Source organism: Echinops telfairi, unplaced genomic scaffold (assembly GCF_000313985.2).
Source record: "Echinops telfairi isolate 266 unplaced genomic scaffold, ASM31398v2 ScPeMD7_7423;HRSCAF=8461, whole genome shotgun sequence".
Classification (NCBI taxonomy): domain Eukaryota; kingdom Metazoa; phylum Chordata; class Mammalia; order Afrosoricida; family Tenrecidae; genus Echinops; species Echinops telfairi.
Genome location: NW_022111323.1, coordinates 809,161 through 830,285, shown reverse-complemented (window position 1 = coordinate 830,285; position 21,125 = coordinate 809,161). Strand labels below are relative to the sequence as shown.

General features: G+C 38.7%; 1 protein-coding gene across 1 annotated transcript in view; it reads right to left on the bottom strand.

The window, feature by feature from the left end:
- MSN (moesin) overlaps window positions 1-21,125 on the bottom strand; it is a 148,195-nt gene that overhangs the window by 56,605 nt on the left and 70,465 nt on the right. The window contains exon 2 of the mRNA XM_030887711.2: window positions 4,964-5,047. Within this exon, the coding sequence (XP_030743571.2) occupies window positions 4,964-5,047 (84 nt within the window). The remainder of the gene's footprint in view (window positions 1-4,963; window positions 5,048-21,125) is intronic.

Genomic DNA, 21,125 nt, shown 5'->3' with positions numbered 1-21,125 from the left:
ATGCATACAGTGCAGATTCTCTGATATTTGCTTAGCATATAAATCGAATAGTGTGGTGAAAGGATGCAACCTGGGTTCCTGTGGGGTAGGGTTGGGGAGGGAGGGTATAAAGGGGAACTGATATCAAAGAGTTTTCAAGAAGGAAAAAAATGATTTGAAACTGATGGTGGTAGCAAATGTAAAATTATGCTTGCTCTAACTGAATTATGGATTGTTATATCTGAAAGAGCTACTAATAAATGAGTAATAAAAATTAAGCAAAAAGACTAAGAAAGTTCTACCAAATTTTAATTCACAAATGGAATTATCTTCTTCAAAAAATACAAGCAAGAAATTACATCAGATATATCCTTAATCAAGTGTTATATCATCTGTTTGTCTCTTGCACTTTCTGAATGTATAAGGAAATTTCAAATAGCCTTTTTGAAACTTCCTTGTTTAATATGCCTCTTTAAAAAAATCATTTAAAAAAATCATTTCATTGGGGGCTTGTACAGCTCTTATCACAATTCATACATCCATCCATTGTGTCAAGTATTTCTTTCTACTTGAACCCTTGGTATCAGCTCCTCATGAACACTTGGTTATTTATAAATTATTATTATTTTGGCATATCTTACACTGCCTTATGTCTCCCTTCACCCACTTTTCTGCTGTCCATCCCCCTAGAAGGGGCTTATATGTAGATCATTGTGATAGGTTCCCCCTTTCTCCCCTCACCTTACCCTTCCACTCCTGGTATCACTATAATCATTATTGGTCCTGAGAGGTTTATTTGTCCTGGATTCCCTGTGTTGTGAGCTCTTATCTGTGCTAGTATACATGCTCTGGTCTAGCCGAATTTGTAAGGTAGAATTGGGGTCATGATAGTAGATGGGGGTGTGGGGGGGAGGGGGAAGAGGCATTAAAGAACTAGAGGAAAACTGCATGTTTCATCAGTGCTATACTACACCCTGACTGGCTTGTTTCTTCCTTGTGACCCTTCTATAAGGGGATGTCCAATTTTCTACAGATATGCTTTGGGTCTCCACCTCATTCACATTGACATGATTTTTTGTTCCGGGTCTTTGATGCCTGATAGCTGATCCCATTGAAACCTGATGATCACATAGGCTAGTGTGTTTCTTCCATGTGGGCTTTGTTGATTCTCAGCTAGATGGCCGCTTATTTATCTTCAAGCCTTCAAGACTCCAGATGCTATATCTTTTGATAGTTGGTCACCATCAGCTTTCTTCACCACATTTGTTTATGCACCGATTTTGTCTTCAGTGATTGTGTCAGGAAGGTGAGCATCACAGAATGCTGAGTTATTAGAACACAGTGTTCTTGCATTGAGGAAGTGCTTGAGTACTCCCAATGTCTGTCTGCTACCTTAATACTTAACATATCAATGTATGTACATAGATCTATTTCCCTATCATTATATATAAATATATTTACATATGTACATGCCTGTATTGAGACTTCTATTAATGTCCTTTGCCTCCTAGTTCTTTCGTCCCACTATCATGTTCAGCCTTCATCCGGGTTTCAGTAATTCCTCTCGGCTATATTGCCCTTGATCAAGCCCCACCAGGCATCCTATACCCTCCTCACCATTTATTTTAGATCATTTGTTGTTCCCTTGTCCCTGGGTTCATTGATAAGCCCCTTCTTTTCCCATGCCTTGTCCCATTCCCTCTGGAACCGTTGGTCCCGTTGTTTTCTCCTCCAGATTGTTTATCCCACCTATCTTATCTAAATAGACCTACAGAAACAATAATAAGCTAATGTGCCTCTTAACAACTAGCTAAATATATGAACATAAACTGTGTTGCTAAGTTATACTAAGTGTAAAATGTTGCAGATGCTTTTACTTTGTAAAAGACATTTTTCTCTATATATTCTACGTTGTAGGACTTGTTTTTCATTTGTTTCTAAAGAAAAATTGATTCTGAAGTACTGAAAGCACCCTCTATTTGGTAAACAGGCTCAAACATAATGCTTTTATAATATGTAAAGTATGTACAATTTTTAAATAAAGGAACAGCTTTGAGTGATGCATGTTAATGCAATGTTTCAATTTAGTAATCAGCAGTTATGGTTTGCAGTTTTTTTTAACAATGGAGGAAAATAATCCTATTGGACTTTTATTTTAAATTCAGTATATTTTGCATGGAGATTAACTTTCTAGAAATGTAAAGGCAGAGATTTTATTCAAGACACTTACATACTAAAACTACCTTCTGCCACACAATATAAAAATATGATTTAAAAAACAGATTTGAGCTTAAGGGCTCAGTCTGATATTTGCAAACATTCCCTTAAATGAAAGCACATACTTTGCTAATCTAAAATCTTTCCAATGGTGATATAAATCAATAGTGTTGTAGCAAGAATTAAGCTTGCAACCATATACTTTTATGAACATTGTTACTGAAATATCTACCCTGTTGCTGCCCTTGTGAACTAATGAAGCTACTGGGATGCTCCTTCTGCTTTTCCCTTGGAAATTATTGAAAAGCAAATACTGGCAATAATCACTGCAGACAAAAGGTTTGTCATAATATTTATTTAAAAATCATAATTGTAAAATAAAATATTAAAATTGGTTTTTATAAAGTGTCTAGGTACTTGACGACTTGTCTTATCATAAGCAGCCACCTAAGTGAAGCATCAGCGAATTCCATACTGAAGAAGTACGCCAGCCTTTGGATGTAAAGGATTATAAATAACAAAATCTAAAACCAGGAGGGAATAGTATCAGAACTCTGAGCACCCAGTTTGCAGAAAGCTATGTATAATAGTAAAAGCCCTAAATCTACTTTCAGGGTCCTTATGTGGATTAAGTCTTTGGTGAATACTCTCTGGCCATTGATCAGGGATGTGAATATCCTTGCTATCAGACAGAGTGCATTGGAAGTAGTTTAAAATTTAACATCTTATCATTTGATCTCCCATTTGACCCATTTTAAATTTGTTCTAAAATTTTAATATATTCTGTTTTCTTTTCTATTGAGCTTTTGCTGCTTTATTTTGTTATTGTGTATTTTTTGGAGTTCTTTTGGTATGATTTTCTGTATATGAAATCCCAGTTAGGTAAATCTATAAAGATAGTAACAGGATTAATAGTTTCTTAGGCAATGGCTAGAGGGGTTGGGGGGGAAATGGGGAGCTAATAATAATGAGTACAAGAAAGAAGAAAATGTCCTAAACCTGATTGTGGTGATGATTACACAACTCTGTAATATGATTGAACTACTGAATTATATGATATGCAAATTATATCAATAAAACTGTTTATTCTGTGATGCTCACCCTCCTGGCCCAATCACTGAAGACAAAATGGGTGCATAAGCAAATGTGGTAAAGAAAGCGGATGGTGCCTGGCTACCAAAAGATATAGCATCTGGGAACTTGAAGATAAACAAGCAGCCATCTAGCAGAGAAGCAATAAGCCAACATGGAAGAAGCACACAAACCTGTGAAATCATGAGGTGTTATCAGGAACAGGTAGCAGGCATCAGAAGACCCATAACAAACAAACAAACAAACAAAATATATTGTTGAGAACAAGGAAGGTCAGAGCAGAGACCCAAAGCCAATGGGATATCCCCTCACAGAGGGGCCACAGGGAAGGGATGAGTCAACCAGGGTACAGGAAAGCAGCGATGAAGCACACAATATTCCTCTAGTTCTTTGAGGCTTCTCACCTCCCACTACCATGACCCCAGTGCTACCTTTCACTGTGGGTTAGACCAGAGCATGTACACAAGTACAGATAAGAGAAAGGAGCTCAGGAGACACGGAATCCAGGAACAGGAATGGGAATAGCTATATGGATCACAATGATCAACACATTACCACACACACACCCTCCAGGGAGACAAACAACAGAAACAATTGGGTAATGGAGATAACTGTCAGTGTAAGATATGGAAATAATTATAATTTACTAAGGGGTCATGGGGGTGGGGATGGGGGTGGGGGAAGATTAGCTGATAGCAAAGGCTCAATAGAAAGTAAATGTCTAGAAAAGAATGATGGCAATATATGTAAAAATATGCTTGATACAATTGATGTTGGATTATTATGAGTTGCAAGAGTCCCTAATAAAATGGTCTCTTAATAAAAAAGAACTGTTTAAAATTTTTAAAAGAAGGATGGAGGGTGTAGGCAATTCTGACCTCTGTCATGTAGCAATTGCTCTTGGGTTACTGTGGACATGGATTCTCCTTCTTCCTACTGAAACAAAGAGGTCAAGTAACGTTTTCCACAACATTTGTTCTGGCTATCATCCTGGATATTATATTCTATTATTTATTATATTATACAGCCTATTCCTTCTGACAATGATGATTGGCAAGCAAGTGACATTTCACCAATTAAGAGTAAGCAATTATTTCTGTTGCTTTCCTGCAGGAGCTGATATATACTCCTACCCCATCCATTATCCACAGTTGTGTCCTATGTCCCAACATTCCTTTGAGAGAAATGCACTTAGAACTTACTACCTTAAGAGGAATATGTTGGCTTCTACAAGGAAGCCAAAACAATGTGACCAAGAGGCCATGTGGTTTAGTGCTAAGAATATAGGCTTCAAATCCTAGTCAGATACCAGCAAGGTGCATTTAAGTTACTCAGTTTCTGAGTTTCATTATTAAAATGGAGAGTTCATTTATATCTCTCAAAGTTAAGAGGGAGGTTCCATGTACCTACATTTTCAGAGAGCCAAGCACAGACATAACTCCCTTTTCTTTTTGTCCACGTTCAAGATCAAGGGGCCACACAAGATGAAGGTTAATAGAGTTTAACTTTTTCTCCATTGCAGTTAAATTTGGGGGCTGACTTTATTTCAACCTATCTTAGAGAAGTTAGTAGAAGTGATTCTCTAGCAAGAGACAGAACACATGAATAGTTGGCCATATGGTTGGAGCTCATGGGAGAAAGGGAGAAGGCTAACTAACAAGAGTTCCTTCATTACCTGGTCAAACAGCTGCTTGCCAGTGGTGTTGGGTTGGATAGCAAACTCCAGCTCTGCATCCATGGTGGTCACACGCACATTGATCTAGGGTGAAATCAAATAAAAGGGATTAGTCATCTGCTCTGTGTTCAGCAAAGCCTAGGACAACTGTCTATGCTAGACCATAGAAGAGGGAAATAATATATTAAGATTCTGAAAAACTTAGGTATTGATGGACAGGAAAGATGGATATTAAAATAAGCACACAGTAACAAAGCCCTGCTCTAGGCTAGCTTATTAAAGAAATAAAAAACAGCCATTAAGCAACGTTTATCAAAGAGTAAACAAATGAATGAAAATCAGCCTGCTACCAAGAGAAAACAAGTGTTGATTGTATTTCTAGAAAGTCTTCTCCTACATCAGACACAGTTAGAGCACAGCATTCTCCCTTTATCTAATGCACAGTCAGGAATATCTACACATTAGTCTTTGTAGAGGCACTTTAACAGGATAAAGGGCTCTTGGTTACAAGTCTAGCACTATTATTGGCTCATTCCACTTCTTTGGCTATATTTTATCCCTAACTGGCCCTCATCTGTACCAAGGCAAAAATGGGGTGTTGAAGGGGAAGGTGTAATCAATTAGATTATATAATATTCAAGGACCATTTCAGTGTAAGTATTTGTGATTCAATATACTGCCTTGCATTGTTAATGCTTCCTGTATTTATGTTCCAGTGCACTTCCTAGGGACAAGAAAGGAAGGGAGCCTCAGCAGAGGTGGGTATACACAGAGATATTCCCAAAACCAACTCATTAGAGACCAGAGAGACAGACCCAGGTAAAAAAAAGAACAGTGTATTAGAGCTTAAATTCTGAGCACCCAGTTTGCAAAAGGCTATGGTTGGTAGTCATAGCCTAAAACCCATTTACGGAGTTCCCACATAGATTAAGCCTCCATTGAACATTAACCAAGGATGTAGATAATCGTGCCCTTGACTACCTCCACTCTGCTCCAGCCAGGCAAGGGAGAGACAGTCTCTATTAGGAGATTGCCTAGGTCCTTGATGAAGGTCACTGTACTGGGGACTGTTCAGGGGGTCTCAGAGTCATAAGTGTCCTATCATTCTCATCCTGACTGCCCTGGTCAGAAGGCCGTGAAACAATCTTGTAAGTTCTTCTATCTACCATATTGCATGTGCCTCAATCATGGTCCTGTAGTCTCACCTGTAATTGGGATGTATTGGGATTTGTGGGAATTTACTTTTTCCCATGCCTGAATTAACCAAGGTCCCTACTGTGAATCCTGACATTTTGACCTCAAGTTAATAGCCTCTTTCATCTGCATGATGCATCTGTGTCTTTCTGTTATCTTTGTCTTTTTTAAGATGTAACAAATAGTCTGCTTAAATTATGTTTGAGATTGGGATCTCTTACAGGTTCAGAAAAAAAATATCCAATGTACTACAGATAAATAGCCTGGCAAAACTCTTACACAAATATCACAGCCAAACCTGCTGAGAGAGAAAAAAACCACATCCCAGAAAATCCTATGGAGCAGTTCTACACAGGAGGTAATCATGAGTCAGAATCAGCTGCACAACAATGAGTTTTGCTTTGTTGGTTATTTTTTTTTTGCTTTGTTTTTAATGTTTGTTTAGAAAAAGTATGAGACTCCATGTTTAGAGATTTGTTTCTTTAGCTAAAAACTTGATAGTAATAGAACCAGTAGTAATCATAACACTAAGCAGGAGCTTTCATGTATTGAGACTTACTACTCACTAGGCACTAAATTAGGTGCTTCATATCCACTATAGTGATGTCTTATTATTTTCTTGCACCTCATCTCTACAAAGACAAGAGTGACTTGAAAAAATATCTCAAGTCATATCATTAGTATCTTGGTGAACTGGGCTTGAATTCAGGTCTAAGTTCAAATCCATTTTTTTTTCAAATTGCACACGTTAAGCCAATATGCTGAATGCCTCTTACATCAAAATGAAAAAAAAAATCACTCATTTAAAAGAAATAAAGGACTAATTTTTTTTTAATTTGTTGAATACTTTGCTTAAGTAATACATTTGGTACAGCCACAAAATAGTTGTTACATGGTCATATAAAATATTTTTATATAGATTACTTCATACCGAAAGAAGACACTTCAATAATATTAAGTAAAGAATAGCAAGCAGAAAGATTGTGCATAGGACATGAGCCCAACTTTGTAAATAGTACGCATACAGAAATTTTTGGAATCATGCCTAAGTGTTAGTCAAGCTTGGTTTGGGGGGTGGTAATTTTAAGTAGTGTGTTTTAGGGTACAAAAGAGACCCCCATCTAAAATAATTTAAGGAGAACATTTATAAAGTCTTAAAAGAGATAAAGGCAACATGAAGAGTTTTTGAGCAAGCTGAAATGTAATAAAACAATTTTTAAATTTTGTTGTTGCTGAGAATATTAACAGCAAAATATACACCAATTCAACAATTTCTACATGTACAATTCAGTAACACTGGCTACATTCTTTGAGTTGTGTAAGAATTCTCACCATCCTTTGCCAAATTATTATTTCCCTATGAACATAAAAACTGCTCATTAAGGTTCTTTTCTAACCTTTCATTTGACTGTTGTCAATTTGATCCCATACAGGTCTTAATTGCTCTTGAAGCAGACATTTCTTAAAGTTAAAGTAAAGTAATATTCTCACTTTTTCAGGTTTGTTTGCAAGTTTTTCATACTACTGTGGCTTGGGTGTTGCTGTGATGCTGGAAGTTATGTCACTGGTATTTAAGATGATTGAGGAAGAGCTTCCTTCTCAAAGTAGAGTCAATCATAATGACGTGGATAACATAAAGCCTATAAGAGTAAAGACTTCAGGACCTTAATTTGCTGATAGGGCATGACTCAAAATGAAAAGAAACAGCTACAAACATTTATTAAAAATTGTAACTTGGAATATGCAAAGTATAAATCTAGGAAAACTGTAAATCATCAAAAACTAAATGGAAACATAAAAGTTCTAGGTCTTAAACATTGGAAAGCTGAAATGGACCAGTATGGTCATTTTGAATAAGACAGTCATGTGTTTACTATGCTAGGAATGACAGATTCAAAAGGAATGGCATTGTATTCATTATCAAAAAGGATATTTCAAGATATATCTTGAAGTAAAATGCTGTCTGTGAAAGGATAGGATAACATCTATCTGCATACAAGGAAATTTAGTCAATACAACTATTGTTAACTGAAAACATTAGCCAAGAACAAGGCTCCAAGAATTGATGGAATACTGACTGAAATGTTTCAACAAGCTAATGAAGTACTGGAAGCAATCACTCATCTATGTCAGCTACCTAGTCAAATGACTAGAAGAGATCCATATTTGGATCTAAGCCAGCTACCTAGTCAAATGACTAGAAGAGATCCATATTTGAACTCATTCCACAGAATGGTGACACAACAGAATGTGGAAATTATAAATAAATATCATTGATATCATATGCAAGTAAAATTTTGCTGAACATACTTCAACAAGGGTTGGAGCAGTACACTGAAAGGGAGCTAGCTGACAGAGGTTCAGGATGGATTCATAAGAAGACATGGAACAAGGAATATCATTGCTGAAGTCAGGTGGACACTGGCTGGGAGCCGAGAATACCAGAAAGATGTTTATTTGTGTTTATTATGTAAGTTAAGGCATTGAACTGTGTGGCTCATAAAAGCTATGGCTAGTCTTAAGAAGAATAGGAATTACAAAACATTTCATTGGTATCATGTGAAACCTGTACTTGGACCAAGAGGCAGTTATGCGAACAGAACAAGGGAATACTGGATGGTTTAAAATCAGGAAATGTGTGTATGAGGGTTGTATCCTCTCACCATACTTATTCAATTTGTATGTTGAGCAAATAATCAGAATACCTGGATTATATCAAGAATTCAACATGTGGGTTAGAAGAAGGCTTATTTTGAAAATGTGTAGATGGCATAACTTTGCTTGCTGAAATTGAGGGAGACCTGAAGCACTTGCTGATGAAGATCAAGGATTTCAGCCTTCAATATGGATTACAACTCAATGTAAAGAAGACCCAAATCCTCACAACTGAAACAATAGGTAACATCAAGATTTTTGGCCTGCTTTGCTCTACAATCAATGCATGGAAGCAGCAGTAAAGAGATCAAACAGCACATTGCTGCTGCACAAGACCTCTTTAAAGTGCTGAAAACCAAGGAGTTTACTTTGAGGACTAAGGTGTGCCTAAACCAAGCTGTGATATTTTCAATTGTTTTGTGTTTGGATGTTGCATAAAGAAGACCAAAGCAAAGTCAATGTATTTGAATTATACTGCCGGTAAAGACTATTGGAAGTACCATGGACTGCTGAAAGAACAAACAGATCTGTCGTGGAAGAAGAAAACCCAGAATGCTCATGGGCATTTTATTAGGAGAGGCCAGTCGCTAGAAAAGGACATTACGTTTAGCAAAGTGGAGGGGTGGTAAGGTAACAGGAAGACACTCAACAAGATGGATTGACAGATTGACACAGTGGCTGTAACAATAGGTTCAAACATAACAACAATTGTATGGGTGGCACAGGACTGAGCAATATTTTGTTCTGTTGTGCTTAGGGTAGCTGTGAATCAGAACCAACTCAAGGGCACCTCACAACAGTGTTTGGTTTTAAGATGACTTTAGGGATATTCATGTTTTAAGATTTAAATATTATCTCAGGGTACTATTTACAGGAGTTCGTCCAGCCTCGATGGCTTCATAAGTTCTGGATTCTATGAAACTTTGAAAATCTTGCATTCTCCCATTTGATCAGTATTCCTCTATTGAATCTTTGATCAAAATGTTTAGTACTGTTAGTCAAGCACTATTTAGTTCTTTTGGTCTTATGGCAAAGGAAGCGGTTGTTCTTAAAGGCAATTAGCTTAACATTCCATTTCCTCCAATTATTCCTGACGCTCCTTTTTCTGTTGATCCAAAAATATTGCTGTACGTTGGATGGCTGCTTATAAGATTTTAAGATTTCAAGCACTACACAAGTAACGAGGAGGTAAAGGTGCTGGTTCAAGATGGCCGATCCGACGCCATCTTGAATCAATATTTATATCAAGACACACACACACCCCAAATGGGGCGCAAACAGTTGTGAAGAAAAACTCAATAGATAAGTAAACCAAATCCCCTTAAGTCCAGAGAAATTCGGAGTGGCAGAGGGGAAGAGGAAAGTGTAAATGAGCCCAGGAGATACCTAGTCCTTCCTGTCACCTGGCGAAGCAGCTGATTTCACAGCAGGCTCGAGTGCTTGCCTAATTTCTCAGCTGGCATGCACTCTATACACTTAGTCTCCAGATTACCCATGGACCCTCCTTTTCCCTCTGCTGCTGAGCGTCCGTTAGCTGGTGGACGAGTAATTTACCCTGGGCTTGGATGCCCCATTATGCCTGGGTGCTCTGGCCAAAGTGCGAAGTGTGAACTGACCTGAGAATCTCAGCCCTCTCACAACCTGATTTAGACCACCCCAGGCCATCCAGAGCTACAGTCTGCCCTCTGAGAAGGCTCTTGCCTCGATCCCTCCTGACTAGGACAACCCCCAGAGAAAACCTTCCCTCACAAGATGACTAACACAGTTTTCTCCTTTCTCTCCTCTTAGAGAGCTTCATCTCTTAACAGAATCCCCACACCCTCCAATCCTGATGTTCTGCTTGAGCTCTGTTCCTTTTGGACATCCAGCTACACTCAGCCCCAGACCAGTGAAACTACTCCACCACCCAGACACCAAGACCTCTGCTATCTCAGCTCTTGCTGCACACTTAGCCCCCTTGCCTCTAAGCCAGCTGTCTAGGTAAGACTAATTCAATCAGTCAAAGCAACTCATCCCAAAACACAAGTGCTCACTTGACCTTCACCCTCTGACCACAGCACATTCCTGAACTCACCCAGGGCAGAGTTTAGATCCTCAGCTTCTATTAATTTTTTCTCTGCTTTTCTCCTTCTTTAAACAAAATTGTGTAATATTTTTATAATTCATTTTATTTAGTACAACACTTTTTTCAATCTTTTGAATTCAAAATTTTATTTTACTGTTTTCACATTCCCTAAATTAGTAATACCCTCATCTACCAGCCAGAACCTCATTCAGTCTACCCCAGGCTGTTCCTGGGACTGCTTTGTCCTCCCCACCTCTATCCAGGACCATCCCAATAAATGATGGCCTGATCTACTACCTCCTGTCTGGAACCTCCTCTTGGAATGTATGAGGCCCATCCCCTCCACATCCACTCAGCCCTAGACCACCTTGAGAAAATTTTCCATCTGACAAATGTAAGAGCCTGGTTGTTCCAAGTCTGTATCCCCTCGCTTCCAAGTCTGTATCCAGCCTAAGCCTAGCCCAACAGTCTAAGAATCCAACTGGGCAAAGACATTCACCAACAATCAGCAACTAGACCTGCTCAACTGCTTCTCACCATGTGCGCTTCCAGTCTATGTCCTGAACCCATCTAGGTTTTCCACCCTTCTCCTGGAAATATACCTTTCTCTCACTCATACCAGCTGCAACGCTCCTGGACAGAGCTACGATCCCAACCAAACACCAACTGGGTTTCCTGTTATTTTTTGTTTGTTTGTCTGTTTCTCCCTTCTCTTACTTTTTCTTTAAAATAAAATCTTACACTATTTCTAGAATTCTTTTAAAATTAGTACTAGCCCTTCTTTGCTTTTTAAAAAAATAACTATTTTTTACTATTTTGTTTTGTTTCTTCTTTTTTTCAACAGTTTTATTGGCACATAATTTACATATCATGCAATTGAATAATTCAATCATATCAAGGGGAATTGTATAATTACCATCACATCTATCGTAGAGTATTTTTATAATTCTTATACTAGGAGTATTTAATCCTTTTTAACATTTTCCCTCTAGCATTTTTTCCATTCTTTTTCTCTTTCTCCATTCCCCTCTTCTATTATCTTTTCTCTCATTATCAGTTCTGAACTATCTATTATTCCTGTACTTTACCACTAAATAGGAATTAAATATGCCCACACAACTGAACTTCCATGCCACTTCTTACAGCTACACCATACATGTCAAAAGAAATAGCTAAAAATGTGGATTCACACAAAAAGAAACAAGCAAAAACAAGTAAATAACACAGAGACATAAAGGAAATGGCTGAAGTTATATGGGCTATGGAAGTACCAGAATAAGAATTCAGAAAATGATGATGGCATACATTCAACAGATGAAGAAAGAGACTGAAAGGGAAGAACAGAAACCTCACAAGAAACCATATCAGAAAAAACTTCAAAGAGAAACTGAGAAGTCAAACAAAAAGATAACAGATTCATAAACACTACAAAAGAACAGTGTGTCTATGTGTTATTTTATAGTGAGTTTGGGGGTTTTTGTGGAGAGGGGTAATTTGGTGTATTGTTAATAATATATCTATGCACCTCTCCTGGCAGAGAAGAACTAATAGGGGCAGCCAGATGTTACAGACAACAAAATAGTACAAAGCCAGAAAAAAAATCAATGTAGAAACCCTAGGCTAGAGGTGCCCAAAAGAAGTACATTACTCAGATGTAGCAACACTTTCTACTGACCAAAGGATACAAAATAATCACACCAACTTTTTAGACGCTTTGAAAAAGAACTTGTTAAAATATACCAGCCTATAGCTGAGGAAGAACCAGTCCTGAAGTACTGATTCCTGACTCAATTAGCTCCTGATATTAGATGGAAATTGCAGAAGTCAGGGGAAGCCCAGGAACACCCCTCAGTGATATTTTAAAATTGGCTTCCTCAGTCTTGTATAATTGAAACAAGAGAGAAGGGTAGAAACTCAGATCTGAGAGAGAGAAGAAAAGGACAAAAGGCAGATTCAAGTGATAATAACCCTAAAGAAAACCAACCCACCTCCCAGTAAGATTACTCCAACCCACATTGGACATCATTAAAGGGACAGAGCCAAAGGCAACCCAGGATGTGGCAGGTAAGACAATTAATTTACTTTGGGACATTGGAGCTGTCTACTTTATCCAGATCTCTCTCTGCCCAGTCCAGTAATACAGTTAGAGTAGATAGCACCACAGTGACCTATCATTTATATCACTGCTATGTTACTTATGGGAGCTCTGGTAGTTACATAACTTCATGTCAACTTGATAAATAGAATATTTGAGTGGAGTCTAGCCTGTCAATCATGTCATCACAGCCTGATGTCTCCTAATGGAAAAGACACATTGAGGTATGGGGAGGCCTGCAGCAACCCTGTGATACTTCCACTGACATGGGATCCACAAGACTTTTCAACCACTGACTTCTGATTTTCCTGCATCCTGCATCATTGCATGTGGTTGCATAACTCTGAAGAGAGATTTATGGACTAGTATCGGACTTATGGGTTAATATCAGACTTATGGACTTGATCTGGACTGGGCTGGCATGTTTTCTTGATATAAATATTCCTTGATGTAAAGCTCTTTCTTACACATATATGAGAGTCTTTGAATTTGTTTTTCAAGTCAAACCGGTCTAACACAGTCTTGTGTGTTTTCATACAAATTCTTAGTAATGGGAAAGTGCCCCATCCTATTGTTAGGTTTAGATGCTCGTCATAAATTCAAACCCTACAAGATAGGGTAATACGGCCACCAGATAATTAGCAAAGAGATCTGAAAGTGCAATGGTTATGCATTGGGCTACTAACTGTATGACCAGCAATTCTAAACCACCAGCAGTTTTGTGAGACAAAGACTGGACTTTCTACTCCCATAAACAATTACAGTCTTGGAAACCCACAGTAGATCATTATGAATCAGCATTGACTTGATGGTAGCAAGAGATAACAAGCATGGGAGGTTCTCCTCAGCAACTACCAGAGAGGTTTCACTAGAAAGGATATCCTGCACTCCCCGGTAGTGAGAAAAGCAACTTAAAAGCTAAATAGACCAAAGTTCCTTCATGTGGTTGAACAGCAACAACTGCTGACAGAATCTCCTTTAATATTGGCCAGCACACAAACCATTTCTGTGCACATTGCTCTTCCCAGGCAGCCAATTTTTCGCATTCCCTAAGGCAACCCAGCCATCCAAATGTCTTATCTTGTTAGCATCTAGAAACCCTGTGTGGATACAATACCATGTGAGAAGCTTGGTACATACATTCTCGGTAACAATGCAGATTGTTTGCCATTGTTTCCTTCCTACTTCTTTCCTGCTTTCTTCCCTAGCACCAACCCCTGCTCATGCACCGGCCACCACAGATGGCAAGCACATGCCTGCAGTAACACTACGAAAGGAGCAGCAATTCCCATCTACAAGGCAGTTTTATCCTTCAACCCATTTGGTTTGGTTATTGTACTTTAGTACCATACAATACAATTGTTTCCTTTGTTTATTGTGCTTTTGTTCTATTATAATCTTATTTTCTCTAGTTATCTCCACTTTTCTCTTCCAGTGTGACCCCCACCTTTTCCCCCAGAAAAACAAAAGTAGGCCTCTAAATTTGATGACACCCCCAAAAATCTTTCCCCCTTTTTCCTGAGTGTACATACTTACCCACATTCACAATACCATAGCAACAGAACTCCAGCACCCACACCCAAGCTACACACCAGTTTTGTTCTCATTTGTTTCTCCTTCCCCCTCTGCACATGCACCATTTTATTCCTTTGTCCTTTCTTTTCTTTCTTTCATCTTTTTCCCCTTCTCTCTTTTCCCTCTTTTTCCTCTTTGTTTAATTATACTTCTTCAAAACATAAAACCAAACCATACCACACTCACTGCCATTAAATCTATGTCAAATCATAGCAATCTTGTAGGACAAAGTATAACTGCTAATGTGAATTTCAGAGACTGCAATTCTTAAAAAAACATATGTGTGTGTGTGTGTGTGTGTGTGTGTACACACACACACACAAATAATCTTCTGATCTGAATATTTGCACACAGAAATGACAGCAGAAAGCCTGCATATTTCATTCAGTAATGACACTGAATGGATAAAATGGACTAATCAAAACACAGGGTGTGTAGTCGACTGGATTAGAAAACAAGACCCATCTGTATGCTGCCTACAAGAGATACACCTTAAACTCAGACAAAAATAGATTAAAAATCATAGGATGGTGAAAAATCTACCAAGCCAATGGCAAACATGAAAAAGGCAGGAGTGGCAATATTAGTCTCTGATAAAACAGATTTCCAAACAAAAAAACAGATTTCAAGGCAAATAACACAATAAGCACAAGAGTGGACACTTGCATAATGCTTAAATGAACAATACACCAAGAACATATAACCTTAATAAACATACATACCCCATAAAAGATCTTTCAAATGCACCAACGCAATTCTCAAAGATTTGAAGACAGAGATAAACAATTCCACAATAACAGTAGACATCAACTTACAACTCACAAGGAAAGATAAGGTATTAGGAAAGAAGCTCAACAGAAGAGTTAAACAACACAATTAATCAACTCAGCCACCTAGATACATAGAGAACACTCCAGCAAACAATAACACAGCATTCATGTCCAGTGCATACAATACATATTCTAGAATAGATTACATGAGGCCAAAGAGCAAGCTTTAACAAATTCAAAACCATTGAAATCCTATAATCCATTTTCTCAGATAACACTGCTATAAAACTGGAAATAAACAATGAAAGGACAGGAACATAAAGACAACACACTTAGATACTCAAAAACTTACTACTTAAAAAGAACTCAGTAGTACATCAAATAAGGAATGAAATTAAGAAATTCCTTGAAACAAACGATAATGATAACATATCACACTAAAACCTTTGGGACACGGCAAAAGCAATTATCAGAGGGCAATTTTTAACAACACACATATGAAAAGAATAAGAGAAATTCAAAATCAAAATCTTAACACAACATATCAAAAATTAGAACAAGGTCCACAATATAAACCTTCTAACAACAGAAAAAAATAAATCATAAATATTAAAGCAAAACCAAATAAACTACAAAGCTGAAATATGAAGACAAAAAGTTGGTTCTTTGAAAGGATGAACAAAATTGACAAACCACTGATAAAGCTAACAAAGGAAAAGAAAGAGAAGATGGAAATATCTAAAATTAAATATGACAAAGATGACACATCAGAGATAAAAAAGGAAATAAAAGGAATAAAAACACTTTCCTACAAAAGATTGCACTCTGATAAGTTTGAAAATCCAGAAGAAATGAACAAATATCCAGAAATGCACCATCTATCCAAATTAACTCAGATGGATATAGAAAAGTGTAACTGACAAATACCAAAAGAAGATATAAAAAAGGTCATAAAGAAACTGCCAACCATAGAAAGCCCAGGATAAGATGGCTTCACAAGGGAAATCAACCAAGTATTCAATAAAAAGATTTCACCAATACCATACAGATTATTCCAAAATACAGAAAATGACAGTGAACCCCAAAACTCATTCTATGAAGCAAGAATAACACCGATACAAAAGCAGGCAGAGACTCTATAAAGATAGAACTACAGACCAGTATCCTTCATGAACATATATGCACAAATTCTCCAAAGAAAATTCTGGCCAATAGAATCCAACAACGTATTAAAAAATAATACTTCATCATGACCAAATGGGATTCATAACAGAGATGCAAGAATGGTTGCATTTAAAAATTCAAACAAAATAAGGCACCACATATACAAGACAAAGAACAAGAATCACACGATCCTATGAATAAGTGCAGAAAATCAATAGTGTTGAATGTGACAATATCAAACACCCATTTCTAATTAAAAACACAAATAAAAATAATATCCAGTAGCCAACATCACGCTCAATGGAGAAAAATGGAATACATTTCCCAAGAGAATTGGAACCAGACCAGGATGCCCCCATTACCACCCTTATTCAACATCATGCTGGAAGTCTTAACCAAAAGCATTAGAAAACAAAAAAGAATTCAAGAAAATATAATTGGGTAAACCTAAAACAATCCAAACTCACTGCCATCAAGCCAATGATGACTCATAGTGACCCAATGTGGATTTTCAAGACTGGAATTTTTTACAGTAGTAGAAATTCCAGTCTTTCTCTCGCAGAGCTGTTGGTGGATTCAAACTGCCGATCATGCAGATCAAAATCACACATGTAACCACTACACCAATTAGGTGAAGAAGTGAAACTCTATTTGCTGATGATATGATTTTACAGAGAGAACCCCAAGGACCCCACAGAAATTCTGCTGGAAACAATTGAGAGAATTGGTAATGTAGCAGTATACAAGATTAACAAGCAGAAATTAATAGAATTCTTATACACCTGGAAGAGAGCTTCAAAAATGACATTAAAAAAATAATAAAACAGGATTAGGACAGGACCTGGGACAAGATGACAGCCAGGTAGAATTACCCACCTAGCACTCCTGCTGCCAGACCAGAAAATTAAAATGTACCAAAGCCAAGACAGGGAGGCTGAGTGCTAAAATTAGAATCTGTGTACCAGGATCCAGCCCAGATAGCCCCCTCTGCCCTTTTTTCCCCCCACTCACAAAGCGAATTGAGAACACATTGAAATGCTTTTGGCTCATTGTGCTTGCCTGCAGTCCCTGCTGGTCTCAGGCCAGGTCTGGAAGGACAGCGTCAGTGACCCTTCCCTGCACCCTAGCCCCAGAGTAAGCAGGGATTACCACAGACTGCTGTCTAAAAGTGGTCATAATCCCAGGCTCAAAGAGAGCTTCTGAGAACTAGTCACAAGACATCACACTAGAGTTCTCCCACACTGCTAGCCACCCTGCGCTTTCATTCTAGGGGTTGGTGGCTCCCCCCCACCCCAAGTCAGGAATAGACGTGGTACATCAGCCATCCCTTCCTGCTTCTCCCCAGCTCCACGCTGGCCAGCATGGGTAGCGATAGTTAGATAATAGTTTACAGCCATCGAAGAGATGCTGGGATATTTACTTGTGTCAGATCACAGTTTCACAAATGACAAACTGATAATCAATAGCGGGGGTGGGGTAAGGGGTGCGAATTCAGTTCCAGTTGGACAGAAAATAAAAAACAAACCCTCTCTGATAAGCTAGTCCTCCTCACCTGGGGGGCAGTGTGACAGCCCTGAAATCAGGGCATTGTAGAAGCCCAATATTAAAAGGGGGGAAATATTTTCTAGGTAAAAACTTTAAATTCTAGGCTGTGGACCTTCATGTAACTTTGAATGCAAGCCTGCAGAACACTGTCCTTTAGCATACATTAGCATAACAAGGTAGCCAGAGGTAATCTCCAAAGCATAGTCGGGGGTGGGGGGTGGGGGGTGGGAGGGCTTTCAACATACAAAGAGTGTCTGGGGCATTTCCCAGTCTCAGAACACAGTTTCACAGAGCACAAATGGATAGCCCATAGCTGGAGGCCAATTCAGTTCAAGTTGTTTGGGAAGGAGAGGGGGGGGGGCACCTTTGTAAACCGCTGGGGAAACTACCAGTCTCAATAAGCACAAAAAGGGCATCTCCGCCACTGCAGATGGGGAAGCTCCCACACACCCTCAGTGGCCTTACTTGTGGCTGGGGAAATCCTGCCTGCCTTCTGCTGCACCCTAATTGCTGAGGAATCTCCCATTCAAAAGGCTGGGGGAACTCCTGCCTGCCCCCCAAGGCCCTATAAGTGGTTTGGGAAACTCTTGCCTGCCCTTCGTGGTGCTCCATGGTGCTCAGGAACCTCTGCCCAACCTCCGCGGCGATATCGCTGACTAGGGTAATTTCACCTGCCAACACAGTGCTCTACACCAAGGTGGGCACACCCACACACCCTCTGCAGCACTCCCTTTGCAGCGGGCGCTGCCAAACAACCTCCGAGTTGCTTAAAGCTTCCTTGGGACACACCACAATGGCTTCCTGGGAGATCATCCAGTGAAGTGCAATCCTTGCAAGTCCACAACCACCCAACCAGTGTCCCCTGAGAAGACCATCCAACTTGTCCTCCAAATGGAATACTGGTTGGCAAGGGTAAGAGTGAAACCACAGAAGGATAAAGGGGTAGTCCAACCTCGAGTTCAGTTGGCTGAAGGTAGTTTGAAGAAGAACTCCTATAAGTCTACCAAAGAGAGAGCCCAGTGTTCTTCGACTCTCCAGAAAATGGCGACTAGCTCTGCTAAAACAAAAGGCAAATAGCACCCAGCCCCAACAACCTCAATGAAAAAAGCAGGAGAAACTAAAGGTAATATTGGAAGAAGTGCTGAACCTAACGACATGCATAGAAGAAGCAGACATTGACCACAAAAAGAAATCTTCAGAATGCTGCTTGGAGTCATACAGGATATGATGGAAGAAATACAGAAAAAGGATGAAATGATAGAGAAAATGAAGGCCACGCACCAAAAGGAAATACAAGAACCAAGGGATGAGATAACAAAATCCAGCAGCAAATTTGCAGACTTTGTCAACAGACTTAAAGAGGCAGAGAATCACACCAGTGACCTAGAGGATAACTATGCAGACTTCAACAAAATGGAAAGGCAGTCAGAGAATAATCAGAGAACCTAAAGAAAACCGGAGAGCCATATATGATGCTATGTAGAGGAACAACATTAGATCAATTGAACTACCAGAAGAAAAAAACACAGTGAAGAAGTCAATGGCAAAAATAATGAGGGAATTCTTAGAGGAAAATTTCCCCCCCTTAATGAATGCAAATCAGGCAACCATTCAGGAGGCCAAAAGAACACTAGCTAGACTGAATTCCAAGAGGTCACCAAGGCACATGATAGTTAAATTATCCAGCAATGAGGAAAAAGAGAAAATCTTAAGAGCAGCTAGGAAAAGCTAGTCGTCACCTATAAAGGTACCCAAATAAGAATATGTTTCAGACCTATCATAGGACATGAAGAAGGGACTGGAGTAACATATTTCAAAAACTGAAGGCCAATACTCTATCCAGCCAAATAAATCTATTAGGATAGATGGAGCAGCAAGAATCTTCCCAAACAAGGAAAAACTCAAAGAATATGGATAAAACAACCCAACCCAACAAAAGATCCTTCCTGACCCAGTATGAGCAGAAGAACAACAATCACCAAGCACAAATAAGAGACCATCATATAGAACAACTCCACCAAGAGGGCAACAAAGAGAAAACAGCCCTTAAGACAACATTAGCTCAATGGTGGAAAGAAGGTGAGAATGAACCACACACACATGCAGTCACCTCCCTCAAGACAAGAACACTTTGTTCTAATAACCTGGCATTCTGTGATGCTCACCTTCCCGACACAATCACTGAACACAAAATAGGTGCATAAGCAAAAGTGGTGAAGAGAGCTGCTGGTGCCAGGCTATCAAAAGTATAGCATCTGAGGTCTTAAAGGCTTGAAGATAAACAAGCAGCCATCTAGCTGAGAATCAACAAAGCCCACATGGAAGTAGAAAGATGTTTTGAAAATGATGATGGCAGCGTGTGTACAATTGTGCTTGACACAACAGATGATTGTGTAGGATTGTGATAAGAGATATAAGAGCCCTCAATAAGAGTATTTAACTAAAAAATAATTTTTAAAAGATGAGCACAAGTATGAGAAAAAAATAAAATTAATGACTTAATCAATTTTTTAAAAGTCCACATAGAAGAAGCATGCCAACCTGTGTGATCATGAGGTGTCAATGGTATCAGGTATCAGGCATCAAAGACCCAGAACAAAAAAATCATATCAATATGAATGAGGAGAGAAAAATATTACAGGGAAAGAAGCTTAAGGAGGCTACAGATCTGAACATTACAATAAGACAACCTGAACTCATATATATTTTCAGAGCTCTCCACCCAAATACAAAAAAAAATTCACATTCTTTTCAAGCCCACATGGTACATACATGAAGATAGACCACATGCTGGGACGCAAGTGGAATATGTGTAAATTCAAGCACATTGAGATCATACAGACTTATCTCTGACCACTATGCCATTGGTTGGAAATCAACAGAAGGGCGATTAAGAAAACAAGGGCAAACAATTGGAGGATGAATAACTCTCCATTGCAAAAGGAGTGGGTACTGGCCCAGATCAGAGAAGAAATTAGGAAGTTTCTAGAAACCAATAAGAATGAGAATATGATGTACCAAAACCTTCGGAACACAGCAGAGGCAGTTATCAGAGGAAGTTTGCTAGCAATACATGCACACATGAAAAATGAAGAAAGA